Below are 13,097 nucleotides of genomic sequence, written 5' to 3' on the forward strand. Positions count from 1 at the left end.
GCAGGTCCTGGGGAGAGGCGGGGCGCGGCGGCCGAAGCCCGGAAGCGGACAGAGGCTACAGGGGTCCCTGCCGTCTGTTCGCCATGAACGAGGCTGACCGGCTGCTCCTGCGGCGGTACCGGGTGCGGCTGGTCGGTGAGCTGCAGGTTGCCTCGCTTTGGGACGCTCTGCTGAGTCGCGAGCTCTTCACTCCCGACATGATCGAGGACATTCAGGTACGGTCCCCAGCTTCCCGCGCAGCGCAGACTTCAGGTCACAGTTGGGGACTGCGAGGCCGCGCGGAGAGGGTTGCTGAAGCCACATCGTGACTTAATGGCCCGGCTCCCGCCCTCGCCTCCCCCCGTCGCGTCCCCCCCACCCCGCGGTCTGTGCCACACAGTACCCCTTCCCTTTGGGGAACCATCGTGAGGGAACCCCGTTTTCCCCCAGGGCGTCGAGCCTGCTAAATTTCCCAGAGGAACCAAACAACCCCCAAACACCTTTTTGAGGGTTTGCTAAAGCGATTACACGCCTTGCACGAGCAGAGTACACCTGTGAACCGCTGCAGTGCTGGATGCCTGTCTAGAGGCATACCTGTTTTTTCCTCCTCTGGGGTGGAGGTTCTGGCTTCTCAGGTGGCTCAGTGGTAAAGAATCCACCTCCAAGGCAGGAGACATGGATTTGAACCTTGGGTGGGGAAGAGCCCCTAGAGAAGGAACCCACCCCAGTATTCTTGCCTGGGAAATCACCTGGACAGAGGAGCCTGGTGGGCTACAGTCCATGAGGTTCCCAAAGAGTTAGACATGACTGAGCTTCTGAGCATGCACGAAGGTGGAAGTTCAGAGCACCCACTAGGGAGGTCTGACTGCCTGGCACTGTACCCTCTTTGAGCCTCAGTTTCCCATGCTGTGAAATGGGAAAAATGTCATACTGCCGTGAGGGCTAAAAGAGATAAGGGTTGTGAAACAGAAAAGCTTCAGGCACAGAATGAGGACACATCAGATGGTACCTGTCTTTGCCCTGTCCTCCTTGGCCAGCCCCTCATGTATTATGTGTCTTTTAAGGGGTTTAGAGATGAGGGGCCTACTGCAGATAATGAAGAGAATAATAAAATCAAACATTTGAGGTTCTCTTTAAAAGCATTTATTTTTGGCTGTTCTGGGTCTTTGTTACTATGCACAGGCTCTCTCTAGTTGTGGCAAGTGGGCCTACTCTCTAGTTGCAGTGGGTGAGCTTCTCATTTCAGTGGCTTCTCTTGTTGCAGCTCAGGGACTCTAGACTGCTGGCTCTGTAGTTGGAGAGCATGGGTCCAGTTGCCCTGCAGCATGTGGGATCCTCCCGGACCAGGAATCAAACCCATGTCCCCAGCATTGGCAGGTGGATCCCCAACCACTGGACCACCAGGAAAGTCCCTGAGGTTCTCATTAAAAGCACTGTCATATCTTTGTCGTATTTGACCCTCATCACAGGCCTGTGAGGTCAGGAGGGAACAAGATGTATTTCTTACCAGGAGATACAGTGGGAATGTGTGGCTTCCTAGAGGCTCTTGCATAGCGCCCTGTAGGCTGCTTGCAGGCCAGTTTCTGCGTCATCCAGGAACTTGGCCTGACCACTGAGGAAGTCTTTAATAGGACAAATATCATATGGGAAGTCACCAATGTATAATATTAAGAGAAGTCTTATGAGCATCTGCTGTGTACTAAGGAGTGGAAATAATTTGAGGCCTTATGCTTGCTACCAGGAACATTCACAGGAGTGATAAACTTGAATGTCCTTGGAGGCACAATAGGTGGGCACTAGAATGGGCAGCCTCTGCCCTGCCCTCCGACTCCAGCTGAGTATGATCATACAAGAATGCTGGCCCAGTGTTGCCAGATCTTTTATATTGAGAAAAGTGAAAGTGTTAGTCGCTCAGTCATGTCTGTCCCTTTGGAACCCCATGGACTGTAGCCCAGGCTCCTTTGTCCATGGGATTCTCCAGGCAAGAATACTGGAGTGGGTTGCAATTTCAAGTGGGAAATTATTTTGGTCTTTTTGGCCACGCCCTGAGGCTTGCAGGATCTTAGTTCCCTGACCAGGGGTTGAACCCAGGCCCTTTCAGTGAAAGTGAGGAATTTTAACCACTGGATCACCAGGGAATTCCTGTTTCCTGATTTTACACGTTAGCAAAAATAGCACAGGGAACTCTGCTCAATAATCTGTGATAACCCAAAGGGAAAACCAATTTTAAAGAGAATTGTTGTTGTTGTTCAGTTGCTAAGTTGTGTCTGATTCTTTGTGACCCCATGGACTACAACACCCCAGGCTTCCCTGTCCTTCGCTATCTCCCGGAGTTTGTTCAAACTCATGATGCCATCCAACCATCTCATGAGTCAGTGATGCCATCCAACCATCTCATCCTCTGTCACTCCCTTCTCCTCCTGCCTTCAATCTTTCCCAGCATCAGGATCTTTTCCAATGAGCTGGCTCTTTGCATCAGGTGGTCACAGTATTGGAGTTTCAGCTTGAACATCAGTCCTTCCAATGAATATTCATGGTTGATTTCCTTTAGGATTGACTGGTTTGATCTCCTCGAAGTCCAAGGGACTCTCAAGAGTCTTCTCCAGCAACACAGTTTGAAAGCATCAATTCTTTGTGGTCCAACTCTCACATCCATACATGACTACTGGAAAGACCATAGCTTTGACTATATAGACCTCTGCTTTTTAATGCTCTATCTAGGTTTGTCATCAGAGAAGGCGATGGCACCCCACCCCAGTACTCTTGCCTGGCAAATCCCATGGATGGAGGAGCCTGGTAGGTTGCTATCCATGGGGTCGCACAGAGTCGGACACGACTGAAGTGACTTAGCAGTAGCAGCAGGTTTATCATAGTTTTTTTTTTTTTCCAAGGAGCAAGCATCTTTTAATCTGATGGCTGCAGTCACTGTCCGTAGTGATTTTGGAGTCCAAGAAAATAAAATCTGCCATTGTTTCTATTTTTTCCCCATCTATTTGCCATGAAGTGATGGGACCGGATGCAATGATCTTAGTTTTTTGAATGTTGAGTTTTAAGCCAGCTTTTTCACTCTCCTCTTTCACCTTCATCAAGAGGCTCTTTAGTCCTCTTCACTTTCTGCCATTAGAGTGGTATCATCTACATATTTGAGGTTGTTGAAATTTCTCCTGGCACTCTTGATTCCAGCTTGTGCTTCATCCAGCCTGGCATTTCACATGATGTACTCTGCACAGAATTTAAATAAGCAGGGTGACCATATAAACCTTGATGTATTCCTTTCCCAATTCTGAACCAGTTCTGTTGTATGTCTGGTTCTAACTGTTGCCTACAGGTTTCTCAGGAGGCAGATAAGGTGGTCTGGTACATGAAAAAGAATAGATACTTGTATAACCGAATCACTTTGTTGTATATCTGAAACTAAGACAGTATTATCAAATATACTCCACTATAAAATTAAAAATAAATGTTAGCAACAAATTCAGAATTTTTAAAGAATGTGTTATGAACAATGGGCCACCGTTTTATCACTCCTAGTATGGCAGAACCACGTGGATCTGGGCTGTCATCCTGGCTCTGTGACATATTACATATTAGCAAGTTGCAGCAACTTTCTTAGACTCAGTTTCCTTCATCCTTAAGGTGGGGGTAATTGTAATTTAACCTCTTTACAAGGTTGTTGAGGAGGACTAAATGAAATGATGCGTTTAACACGTGTCTGTGAGTGTTTGTAAACATTGAGAGAAATCAAAACCCCATGACTTACTTGTAGAAAAGTAGGCATGTAGCTAACTTTCGCTAATGAAAATCAATCATCTCAGTGATAGTACAAATATGTGCTATTCAAGGAGCTTCCCAGGTGGTGCTAATGGTAAAGAAATGATCTGCCAGTGCAGGAGACATAAGAGACACAGGTTTAGTCCCTGGGTCAAGAAGACCCCCTGGAGAAGGAAATGGCAACCCACTCCAGTATTCTTGCCTGAAAAATCTCATGGCAGGCTACAGTCCATAGGGTTGCAAAGAGCTGAACTTGACTGAAGCACGTGCTACTCAGTGGAGTGTCCATTAGTCACATGTGGCTATTTAAATGTAAATATAAGTAATTAAAATTGAACCCAGAAAAGGCAGTTCCTTAGTCACATGACCCAAGTGCTCAGTAGCTACATGTGGCTAATGGCTGCCATTTTGGACAGCTCAGATAAAGATTTCCTTTGTCATGAAAAATTCTCTTGGATCACACTGCTGTAGGATATGTGTGCACAGGGTGGTGTCTTATCCCTGTGGAACTTGCCCAGAATTAGGCCTCAAAGGAGAACCAGCAGATAACCAGCATCTTCCTCCTGCTCCCTGTCTCCTCTGATCTCACCATCCCGACACTTGTCAACCTCGACCACTCCTGCAACTTCACAGTCCGCCCAATCAATGCCCAAGTCTTGTGGATTTCCCCTCCTTATTTCTTTTGTCTGTCCTCTGACTTTTCTCCATTCCAGCTGCAAGTCTTTGCCACCGCGGAACTTGGCTGTGGCCACTCCCTGCCATTGTCCACTTTGCCCCCAGGTTGAGTTTTTTAAAAGGCAGATCGGACACTGTCGCTTCTTTCTTAAAGCTCCTACGTAGCTCTCACAGCTTTCTTGGCCTGGCTGTGCAAAGATCTCTCTCCCACTCAACTTAATCTCCCGTTTCTCTGAATTCACTATTCCTTTCTTAGTGTTCTGGGGGCTCAGGCAAGCTAGCCCCTCCTTGGAGGCTTCCCTGATTTCTCAAGTCTGGGTTGAGTACACCTGTACCCTTCCAGCCCCATGTGATTTTCCTTCTGGCATTTCTGTCCTTGCCGTGTCATTGTCTTGTCTTTTTTTTCCTTTCCCCATTATTTATCAGTTTTTGTTTTTGGCTGCACTGGAGCTCACGGGCTGAGACCTCTCCCTGCTGTTCACGGGCTTCTTGTTATGCATGACTTTTTCTAGTTGTGGCAAGTGGGGGCCACTCTCCAGTTGTGGTGCACGGGCTTCTCATTGCAGTGGCTTCTCTAGTGGTGGAGCACAGGCTCTAGGGCATGTGGGCTTCAGTAACTGTGGCATACAAGCTCAGTTGCCCTGTGGCATGTGGGATCTTAGTTCCTGGACCAGGGATTGAACCTGTGTCCTCTCCATTGGCAGGCAGACTCCTAACCACTGGACAACCAGGGGAACTCCTGTTTACATCTTCCGTTAGAAGTCACTCCACGAAGACAGACTGTTCTCTCCTGCATTTTCAGCACTTGGCCCATTCTGGGCACACAGTAGACATCCCCAACATAGAGACTGAATAGATAAATGAAGACTGGCAGGTGGCCTATGCTCAGAGTAACCTCAGGCTCAATTTTTGCCCATGTACCTGATTGTTTAGATTTAGGTAGATGGGAATTGGGGGTCAGGGTGAGAATCAAAGCAAAGTGTGTAGATAATAATGACATGTCTTTCTTTCCAAACAGAGGGCAGGCTCAGGATCTCGGCGCGATCAGGCCAGGCAGCTAATCCTAGATCTAGAGACTCGAGGGAGTCAGGCCCTTCCTTTGTTCATCTCCTGCTTGGAGGACACAGGCCAGGACACTCTGGCTTCATTATTGAAGACCAGCAGACAAGCAGCAAAACAGGATGTGGAGGCCATCAGACCCCTGGATCTCAAGCCGGTGGTACTTGGACCAGAGGGCCTCAAACCCGGGGAACCGAGAGTGATGAAGCAGGACCCATCAAAGCCGAGCCAAGGAAAACTCGCTCCAGTGGTGCTGGGGCCGGAGGAGCTCTGGCCAGCCAAGCTCAGGCCTGAGGTTCTCAGACCAGAGGTACCCAGGGCAGTGGACGCTGGTTCTGGAGGATTCACTGATGTCTGTGAGTACCAAGAGGGGGTGGTGGGTGGGAGTACCAAGCGGTCATTGACAAGTGACCAGTGGTACAGCTGGGTAGCGTGAGCTTCATAACTTAATTTTGGTGTTGTCTTTCTGAGTACTCATAGGGGATGGGTGGAATATTCCGGTAGAGGTTCAGGAGAGCCCCTCCTCTGAAAAGCATGTGTTGAAGTCTGGTTTTCATGTCATGGGCTTTGGTCAGTGTTTCCAGATCGATCTAGTGTTTGTGATTTGCCTTTGGGTCCAGGTGAATCAAGTGGACTAGCGCAAGCTTGAGGGCAGGAAGGAGGCGCCTATTAGAGTCTGTCTCAAGTAGGTGCTGTACATACCCTTACCTCTTCTCCTCACAACAACCCTGCAAGGCGGGGCATCATTAGACCCATTCTTGTTGATGAGGAACCCAAGACCCAGGGAGGTGAAGTAATTGCCTATGGTCACAAAGCTACATCCAGTAAAATACATAAATCCAAAGGCTGCAGCTGGATGGTTTTTACCAACTGGGCTTCCCTGGTGGCTCAGCGGTAAAAAATCCGCCTGCCACTGCAGGAGGCGTGGATTTGATCCCTGGGTGGGGAAGATCCCCTAGAGAAGAAATGGCAACCCACTCCAGTGTTCTTGCCTGGGAGACCCCATGGATGGAGAAGCCTGGTGGGTTGCAGTCCATGAGACTGCAAAAAGCTGGACATGACTTAGCGACTAAACAGCAGCCACAGATAACCATGCTCCAGATTATTACCATATAGAGCATTCTGGTGTCCTTTAAGACTCTCTTGTACTTCTTTCCAGTCTATTCCCATTCTTCCCCTTCCAAAGGAATCACTATTTTGACCTCTGTTGCCACAGATGCCTTTTGCTTGTCCTTGAACTTCAGTGCAAATGAAATCCTAGGTACACTTTGAGTCTGGCTTCTCTTGCAATCATTATATTTGTGAAATTCACTCATGCTGTTGTGTGTATCAGAAGTTAATTCTGTTTCATTGTGAGCTAGTTCTTATTCTGAATTGTCCATGGTTTATTTACCCATTCTCTTGTTGATGTGCATGTGGTTTTTTCTTAGGGCTTTGTTTCCATGGCAGCATGTGGAGACCTAGCACTTTCTATTTCATGGTTGCCCAGTTGGCCATTGCCATGGTATGGATGCTGATAATAATATTAGTACTAATGGTTAACTTAACTGAGTATGGCATGTGGGATCTTTAGTTGTGTCACGTGGGATCAAGTTCCCCCACCAGGGATCGAACCTAGGCCCCTTGCATTGGGAGCTTGGAGTCTCAGCCACTGGATGACCCGGGAAGTGCTCTGTGTGTGATTTGTGTTGCCTAGGCCCAGCACTAGGACATCTACCCTTCCTTCCCTTGGGCAGCAGAGGGGGTGTGTTTTCTGCCTTCTGTCTCTGCTGGAGCCATGGGCATGTGCTCAGCGATGCTCAGGCTATGACTGCTTCTTTCACAGACACACTTGCCCATATGTGCTTCTTGTCCCCTTGGAAGCTGTCATTTTGGGAGAAATGGGTTTCATGCATGTTATATCTGACTACTCTATCCTCCGTGTGGGACTAGAACCCCTCCCTGCCTTTGTTAGTGCAGTGACTGCTGCCTGGAGCCTTCCTTACCTCTTTTCTTTCCTTTTTTAAAAATTACTTATTTGGCTGTGCTGGGTCTTGCTGCACTCGGGCTTTCTCTAGTTGCAGCAAGTGAGGCCTACTCTTCTTATTGCAGTGACTTCTCTTGTTGCGGAGCATGGGCCCTAGGGTTCGAGGTTCAGTAGTTTTGGCACATGGGCTTAGTCGCCCCGAGGCATGTGGGATCTTCCTGGAATGAACTCAGGGCAACCACTGGAGCACTAGGGGACCCCCTCCCCACCTCTTTCTTTCGGTGCCTTTGTCAGTTTACTCCCTCTACATGTCGCTGTGGCCTATGGACCTCCCAAGAGCAACCGTTTTGCTTAGTAGATTTTTTTTTTTAGGTAAAAATTGAAAAAAATTTTTCCATCTTCATTGAGATATAATTGACGTATAACACACTGTGTAAGTTTAAGGTGATGATTCGATACTTGGATGTATTATGGAAAAATGACCACACATCCATCAGCTCACATAATTAACACTTTTTTTTTGTATATGTGGTGAGAACATTTAAGATTTACTTGCTCAGCAGCTTTCAGGTGTGAAAGTGAAAATCGCTCAGTCGTGTCCAACTCTTTGTGACCCCATTGACCATACAGTCCCTGGAATTTTCCAGGCCAGAATACCAGAGTGGGTAGCCATTCCCTTCTTCAGGGGTCTTCCCAACCCAGGGACTGAACCCAGGTCTCCTGCATTGTCCCTGGGAAGCCCTAATACTTGAAAAAAAAATAGTAATACTATATGATCCAGCAGTTCCACTTGTGGGTATATATATTGCCTTTCTATGTTTTCTTATAGCTCACTTAGCTTCCTTAACAACAATTTTGAATTCTTTGTTGGGCAAATCATAGATTTCCATTGTGTGTTTTTGGTGGTATCTTGTTTCCTTAGTTTTTCATATTCCTCAAAGTCTTGTGTTGCTGTCTTTGAAGAAGGAGCAATCTCCTCTAGTTTTTATTCTTCAATATGTCCTATGTAATTAGAATTTTGCACCATCAGTATACTACAACTTCTCTGCTAGACTCTTGGACTTCCACAAAGGCATTCTTATCTGTGGGTAATTGTCAAAAATCAATGTTCTTTTGGAGAATGAAGGTGGTAGAAAACTCTTATTCTGCCGTTTTGATGGTGTTACTCTCTCACTTTGTGATCATTACTGCCAGTTCAGGAAATAAACACATTCTTCAACATTGGTTGCTGCTGTTGTTCAGTCGCTAAGTCATGTCCGACTCTCTGTGACCCCATGGACTGCAGTGCACCAGGCTCCCCTGTCCTTCATTATCTCCCCAAGTTTGCTCAGGTTCATGTCCATTGAGTCGGTATCTAATTTCATCCTCTTCTGCCTCCTCTCCTTTTGCCTCAATCTTTCCCAGCATCAGGGTCTTTTCCAGTGAGTTGGCTCTTTGCATCAGGTGGCCAGAGTATGGAGCTTCCACTTCAGCATCAGTCCTTCCAATGAATATTCAGAGTTGATTTCCTTTAGGATTGACTGGTTTGATCTCCTTGCAGTCCAAGAGACTCTCAAGAGTCTTCTCCAACAGCACAATTCAAAAGCATCAGTTCTTCAGTCCTCAGCCTGCTTTATGGTCCAATTCTCATGTCTGGATATGTAGTAGATAATGGTATTTTGGGGAGTGCAGTGGAATTTTGGAAATGAGCAGTTGTTTAAGAATTAAATCTGTGGTCTAATGGGAGTCTTCAGGATAGGTAAAACTGTTTTTAATTTAAAAGATGGAATGTAAATGCATTTATGGCATGATTTTTAAACTGGCAAAAGAATAGCTCCTAACAAGGTCCATGCCAGCTCTGAGCGATGAATGGCACTATGGTTGGATCATGAGTATAGTCTCTGGCATGACTGGGTGATGGTCAATGTCTATTTATTTAAAAAATAAAAAGTCCCATAACCTTGGAGGCTGGTGGTCAGTTGACTTCTTGCTAATTGAAATGAAAACTTTTTTGATACAGAAAGAAAAATCACACCTTTACTCATTTATTCATTCTTCAGCTATTTGGTGTGTGCTGGAATTCCATGGACTGTATAGACCATGGGGTTGCAAAGAGTTGGACATGACCGAGCGACTTTCACTTTACTGTGTGCTGGGCTCCATGGATTCCACAGAGAAGGAACAGACCTGGAGCATCCCTATGTCTCTCTGTTCTAGAATTTCACATAAATGGAATCACACTGTATGCACTCTGCTGGCTGTTTAAAAACTCGGAATGGTGTTTGGCAGTTATCCGTGGCGTTGCATGTACCTCCTCCTTTTTAAGCTCTGTCGTGTCCCTTTGTATAGTTGTGTCACAGTTGGCTTACGCATCCACTTGCTGCTGGATGTTTGGGTTGTTTCTAGTTTGGGGAGTGTGAATAAGGCTTTGAGGATCATTCATGGCCAAGTTGTTTGGTGCCCACTGTGCTCGTTTCTCTTGGCTCTGTACTTGAGAGTAGAGTTGCTGGTCAGATAGTAGGTGTGTGTTCAACCTTATTGGAAACTTCTTTTTTTTTTTTAATGTCTTTAAAAAAATTATTTATTTAGTTTTGGCTGTGCTGGGTCTTCATTGCTGTGCATGGGCTTTCTCTAGTTGAGGCAAGCAGGCGCTACTCTTCCTTGCGGTGCACGGGCTTCTCATTGCGGTGCTTCTCTTGTTGCGGAGCACGGGCTCTAGTCCTCAGTCATTGTGGGGCATCCCAGGGATCAAACCTGTGTCCCCTGCGTTGGCAGGTGGATTCTTATCCACTGTACCACCAGGGAAACCCTTGGAAACTTCTAAATAGTTCCCCAAGGTGGCTGTGCCACTTGACTTCACCAGCAGTCCCCGGGAGTTCCTGAGTTCCTGCTCTTCTGCGTTTCTGTGGGACGTGTCCTCACAGGGTCCCTTGTCCCTTCCCTGCTGGACCCTGACATTCACGTCTTCCCTCTTTCTCTCTCCAGGTCCTCAGGACAGAGCCAAGGGAAATGCCGATCTGGTGAGTCTTCATGTCATTTGGGGCCGATTGTGTTGGCTTTCGGCTCGTCTGCTCTCTGCTTCCCAGGTCCTTCCTGCAGCTGTGTCAGGAGCCCCAGGAGCTCAGCCCAGCTCAGTCCTGGGCCCCCTACAGCGCCCTGACCCTGGTACAGCTCTCCTGAAGCAGACTGTCTCACCCTGCTCTTTCCTCATCTGTGAAGCTGGGTTAGCTCTAAGGAGGGGTCAGTATGAGAATCGGCTGTGGCACCCACCCTGGACCAAGTCACTGCCTGTCTGTCACAGTATTTATTGTGTGACTCCCCTGTGTCAGCCTGGACTTTGCACTAGGACACCTGGGAACCAGCCACTCAAGTTTCTAGCACTCGTGGAGCCATCAGCCTAGCGGAGACTAGTCACACAAAGAAATATATAAGTGTAAATAGAGTAGATGTAGAGTGTAGAGTGCCATAGTAGTGTAGAATGTAGAGTGCCATAAACAACAGCAGCAAAAAAACCCAGGCTGCTGTGAAAGAGAATTACTAGAGAAACACTGAACCTTGAGAGGAAGTGGCCTCAGACTCTCCAAGGGTGCCTTGGGCAGGAGTCTGCCAGCAGAGCTGATCACGTGATTGTCAGTACTCTCCAGGACTGGGCGGCCTGTTGGTCCTTTGGGGGTCAGTGTCTAGGGCAGCTGGATTTCTCAGCGGTTCCATCCTGAGTACTCTGAGGGGAGCTAATCTTCTGTCCCAGGTTTAGCTGATCGTCCGTCACACAGCTATGTGTGTGGTGTGGATGCCAGACACCCACTTCAGAGCGAGGCAGACTGCGGGCTCTGTCCCGTCTCTCCAGACTGTCCTCCCGTGGGTGAGACGCAGGGGGTCGCCTTCTCTCCTGAGGAGTGCAGCGAGACCCTGGTTTACGCTGCTCCCTCTGCTTGGGCAGGCCTATGTCCTGAACGCAGACCCCTGCGGCCACTGCCTGATCATCAACAACGTGAACTTCTGCCGCGAGTCGGGGCTCAGGGCCCGCACGGGCTCCAACATCGACTGTGAGAGGATGCGGCGACGCTTCCACCTGCTGCAGTTTGTGGTGGAGGTGAAATGTGACCTGACTGCCAAGGTACAGGCCCTGTGCACGGACAGAAACGGGGGCTCGTGGGGTAGTGTCCTAAAGAGGGCTCCTGAAAGCCAGCGCCTCCCCAAGACAAGCCCTTCAGTCTGGAGGACCGCAAGAGGCAGTATGGCTCAGTGGTTACCAGCGAGAGCTCCAGACTCAGAGACTCGGGTTGAGGACTGACTCCCCCACTCCCCGTGTGACTCCCGAGCCTGAGCTTCTCTGTCTATAAAGCGAGAACTGTCCTCACCTCCTAGGGTTGCGTTAGGTAAGTGTTAGTCGCTCAGTCATGTCTGACTCTTTGTGACTCCATGGACTGTAGCCCACCAGGCTCCTCTGCCCCATGGAATTCTCCAGGCAAGAATACTGAAGTGGGTTGCCATTTCCTCCTGCAGGGTCTTCTCGGCCCAGAGATCGAATCCAGGTCTCCTGTATTGCAGGGAGATTGTTTACCGTCTGAGCCAGCAGGGACATTGTGGGAGTAGATAAAGAGCGCCTAGCCCAGCATCTCTTCCCCTATCTTCTCTTGTGATCACTGTGACTGTCCTAACTTCACTGCTGGCCCTGGGAGCAGGGGACTGGCCCAGGATGAGGACCTGATCCGTCAGTGGTCGGGCTCACCCACGGCCCTCTCTTGTAGCAAATGGTCCAGGCTTTGATGCAGCTGGCGCGGCAGGACCATAGCGCTCTGGACTGCTGCGTGGTGGTCATCCTGTCTCACGGCTGTCAGGTGGGTGGCCTCACCTTCTCTAGCAGGTGCCAGGAAGGCTGCCCCGAGAGGCCCTGCAGGAGCCTCGTCCCTTCCTGTGTCCAAGACACCCTGGCCTTTGTGGGAAGAGCCACAGGGCCCTGTCCACCTCCTGCTGTTTTCTCAGAAGCCAATTGGCCCTCTGAGGAGTTGGGTGCTCCTCCTGCCTGGGTGGGAGGGCTATGACCCTGGGAGAAACCATCTGGGAGAGGCAGGAAGAGGTAAGCTGGATTTTGTTCTGAGCAGGGCACAGCTTACGAGAGCTCCCAGCTCCTGTCTTGGTCCTGCTGGGTGTTGTTCTGGGCCCTTTGCTGCTGGCTGTGAGTTGGGACGCTGGGACCCACTCTGGCCTAGACCGCTAATGTGCTGGGTCATGGTGGCCAAGGCTCTCCCCCTTTCTGGGCCTCAGTTTCCTCATCTTTTGAGTTGAGGGGCTGGACAGAGCAGAGGTAACAACCCCAGTGGATTGTACAGTGTTTTCAAAACTGGCAACTGTAGCACAGAAGTCACGATTTTCAGCTTGTCCTGAAAAACCACAAAGGTCTGACCCATCAGGCCCTTATCCTCAAAGAGCAAAATTCTGGCCTGTGGCTGGGCTGGGGCCACCACTTTGGTCCTTTCATTCACAGCGCGGCCCCTGGACGGCAGCATGGGCATCGTCTGGCAGCTCAGGAGAATTTAAGTTCTCATTCAGAGCCTGTGCTTTGACAAGACCCCTGTAAACACAAAGTTTAAGAGTAATTGCTTTAGAGTAGTCGTTCTCAATGTAGCTGTAACAGAGGTACCTGAAGGGCCAGATATCTGGTCCC

At 48.8% G+C, this 13,097-nt stretch overlaps 1 protein-coding gene across 1 annotated transcript in view; it reads left to right on the forward strand.

Moving 5' to 3' along the window:
- CASP9 (caspase 9) overlaps positions 1 to 13,097 on the forward strand; it is a 22,927-nt gene continuing 9,830 nt past the window's right edge. Inside the window, exons 1-5 of the mRNA XM_061383178.1 lie at positions 1 to 215; positions 5,444 to 5,840; positions 10,415 to 10,449; positions 11,370 to 11,546; positions 12,181 to 12,270. Of these exons, the coding sequence (XP_061239162.1) occupies positions 84 to 215; positions 5,444 to 5,840; positions 10,415 to 10,449; positions 11,370 to 11,546; positions 12,181 to 12,270 (831 nt within the window). The 5' untranslated portion in view covers positions 1 to 83. The remainder of the gene's footprint in view (positions 216 to 5,443; positions 5,841 to 10,414; positions 10,450 to 11,369; positions 11,547 to 12,180; positions 12,271 to 13,097) is intronic.

The sequence above is a fragment of the Bos javanicus genome, chromosome 16 (assembly GCF_032452875.1).
Source record: "Bos javanicus breed banteng chromosome 16, ARS-OSU_banteng_1.0, whole genome shotgun sequence".
NCBI lineage: Eukaryota > Metazoa > Chordata > Mammalia > Artiodactyla > Bovidae > Bos > Bos javanicus.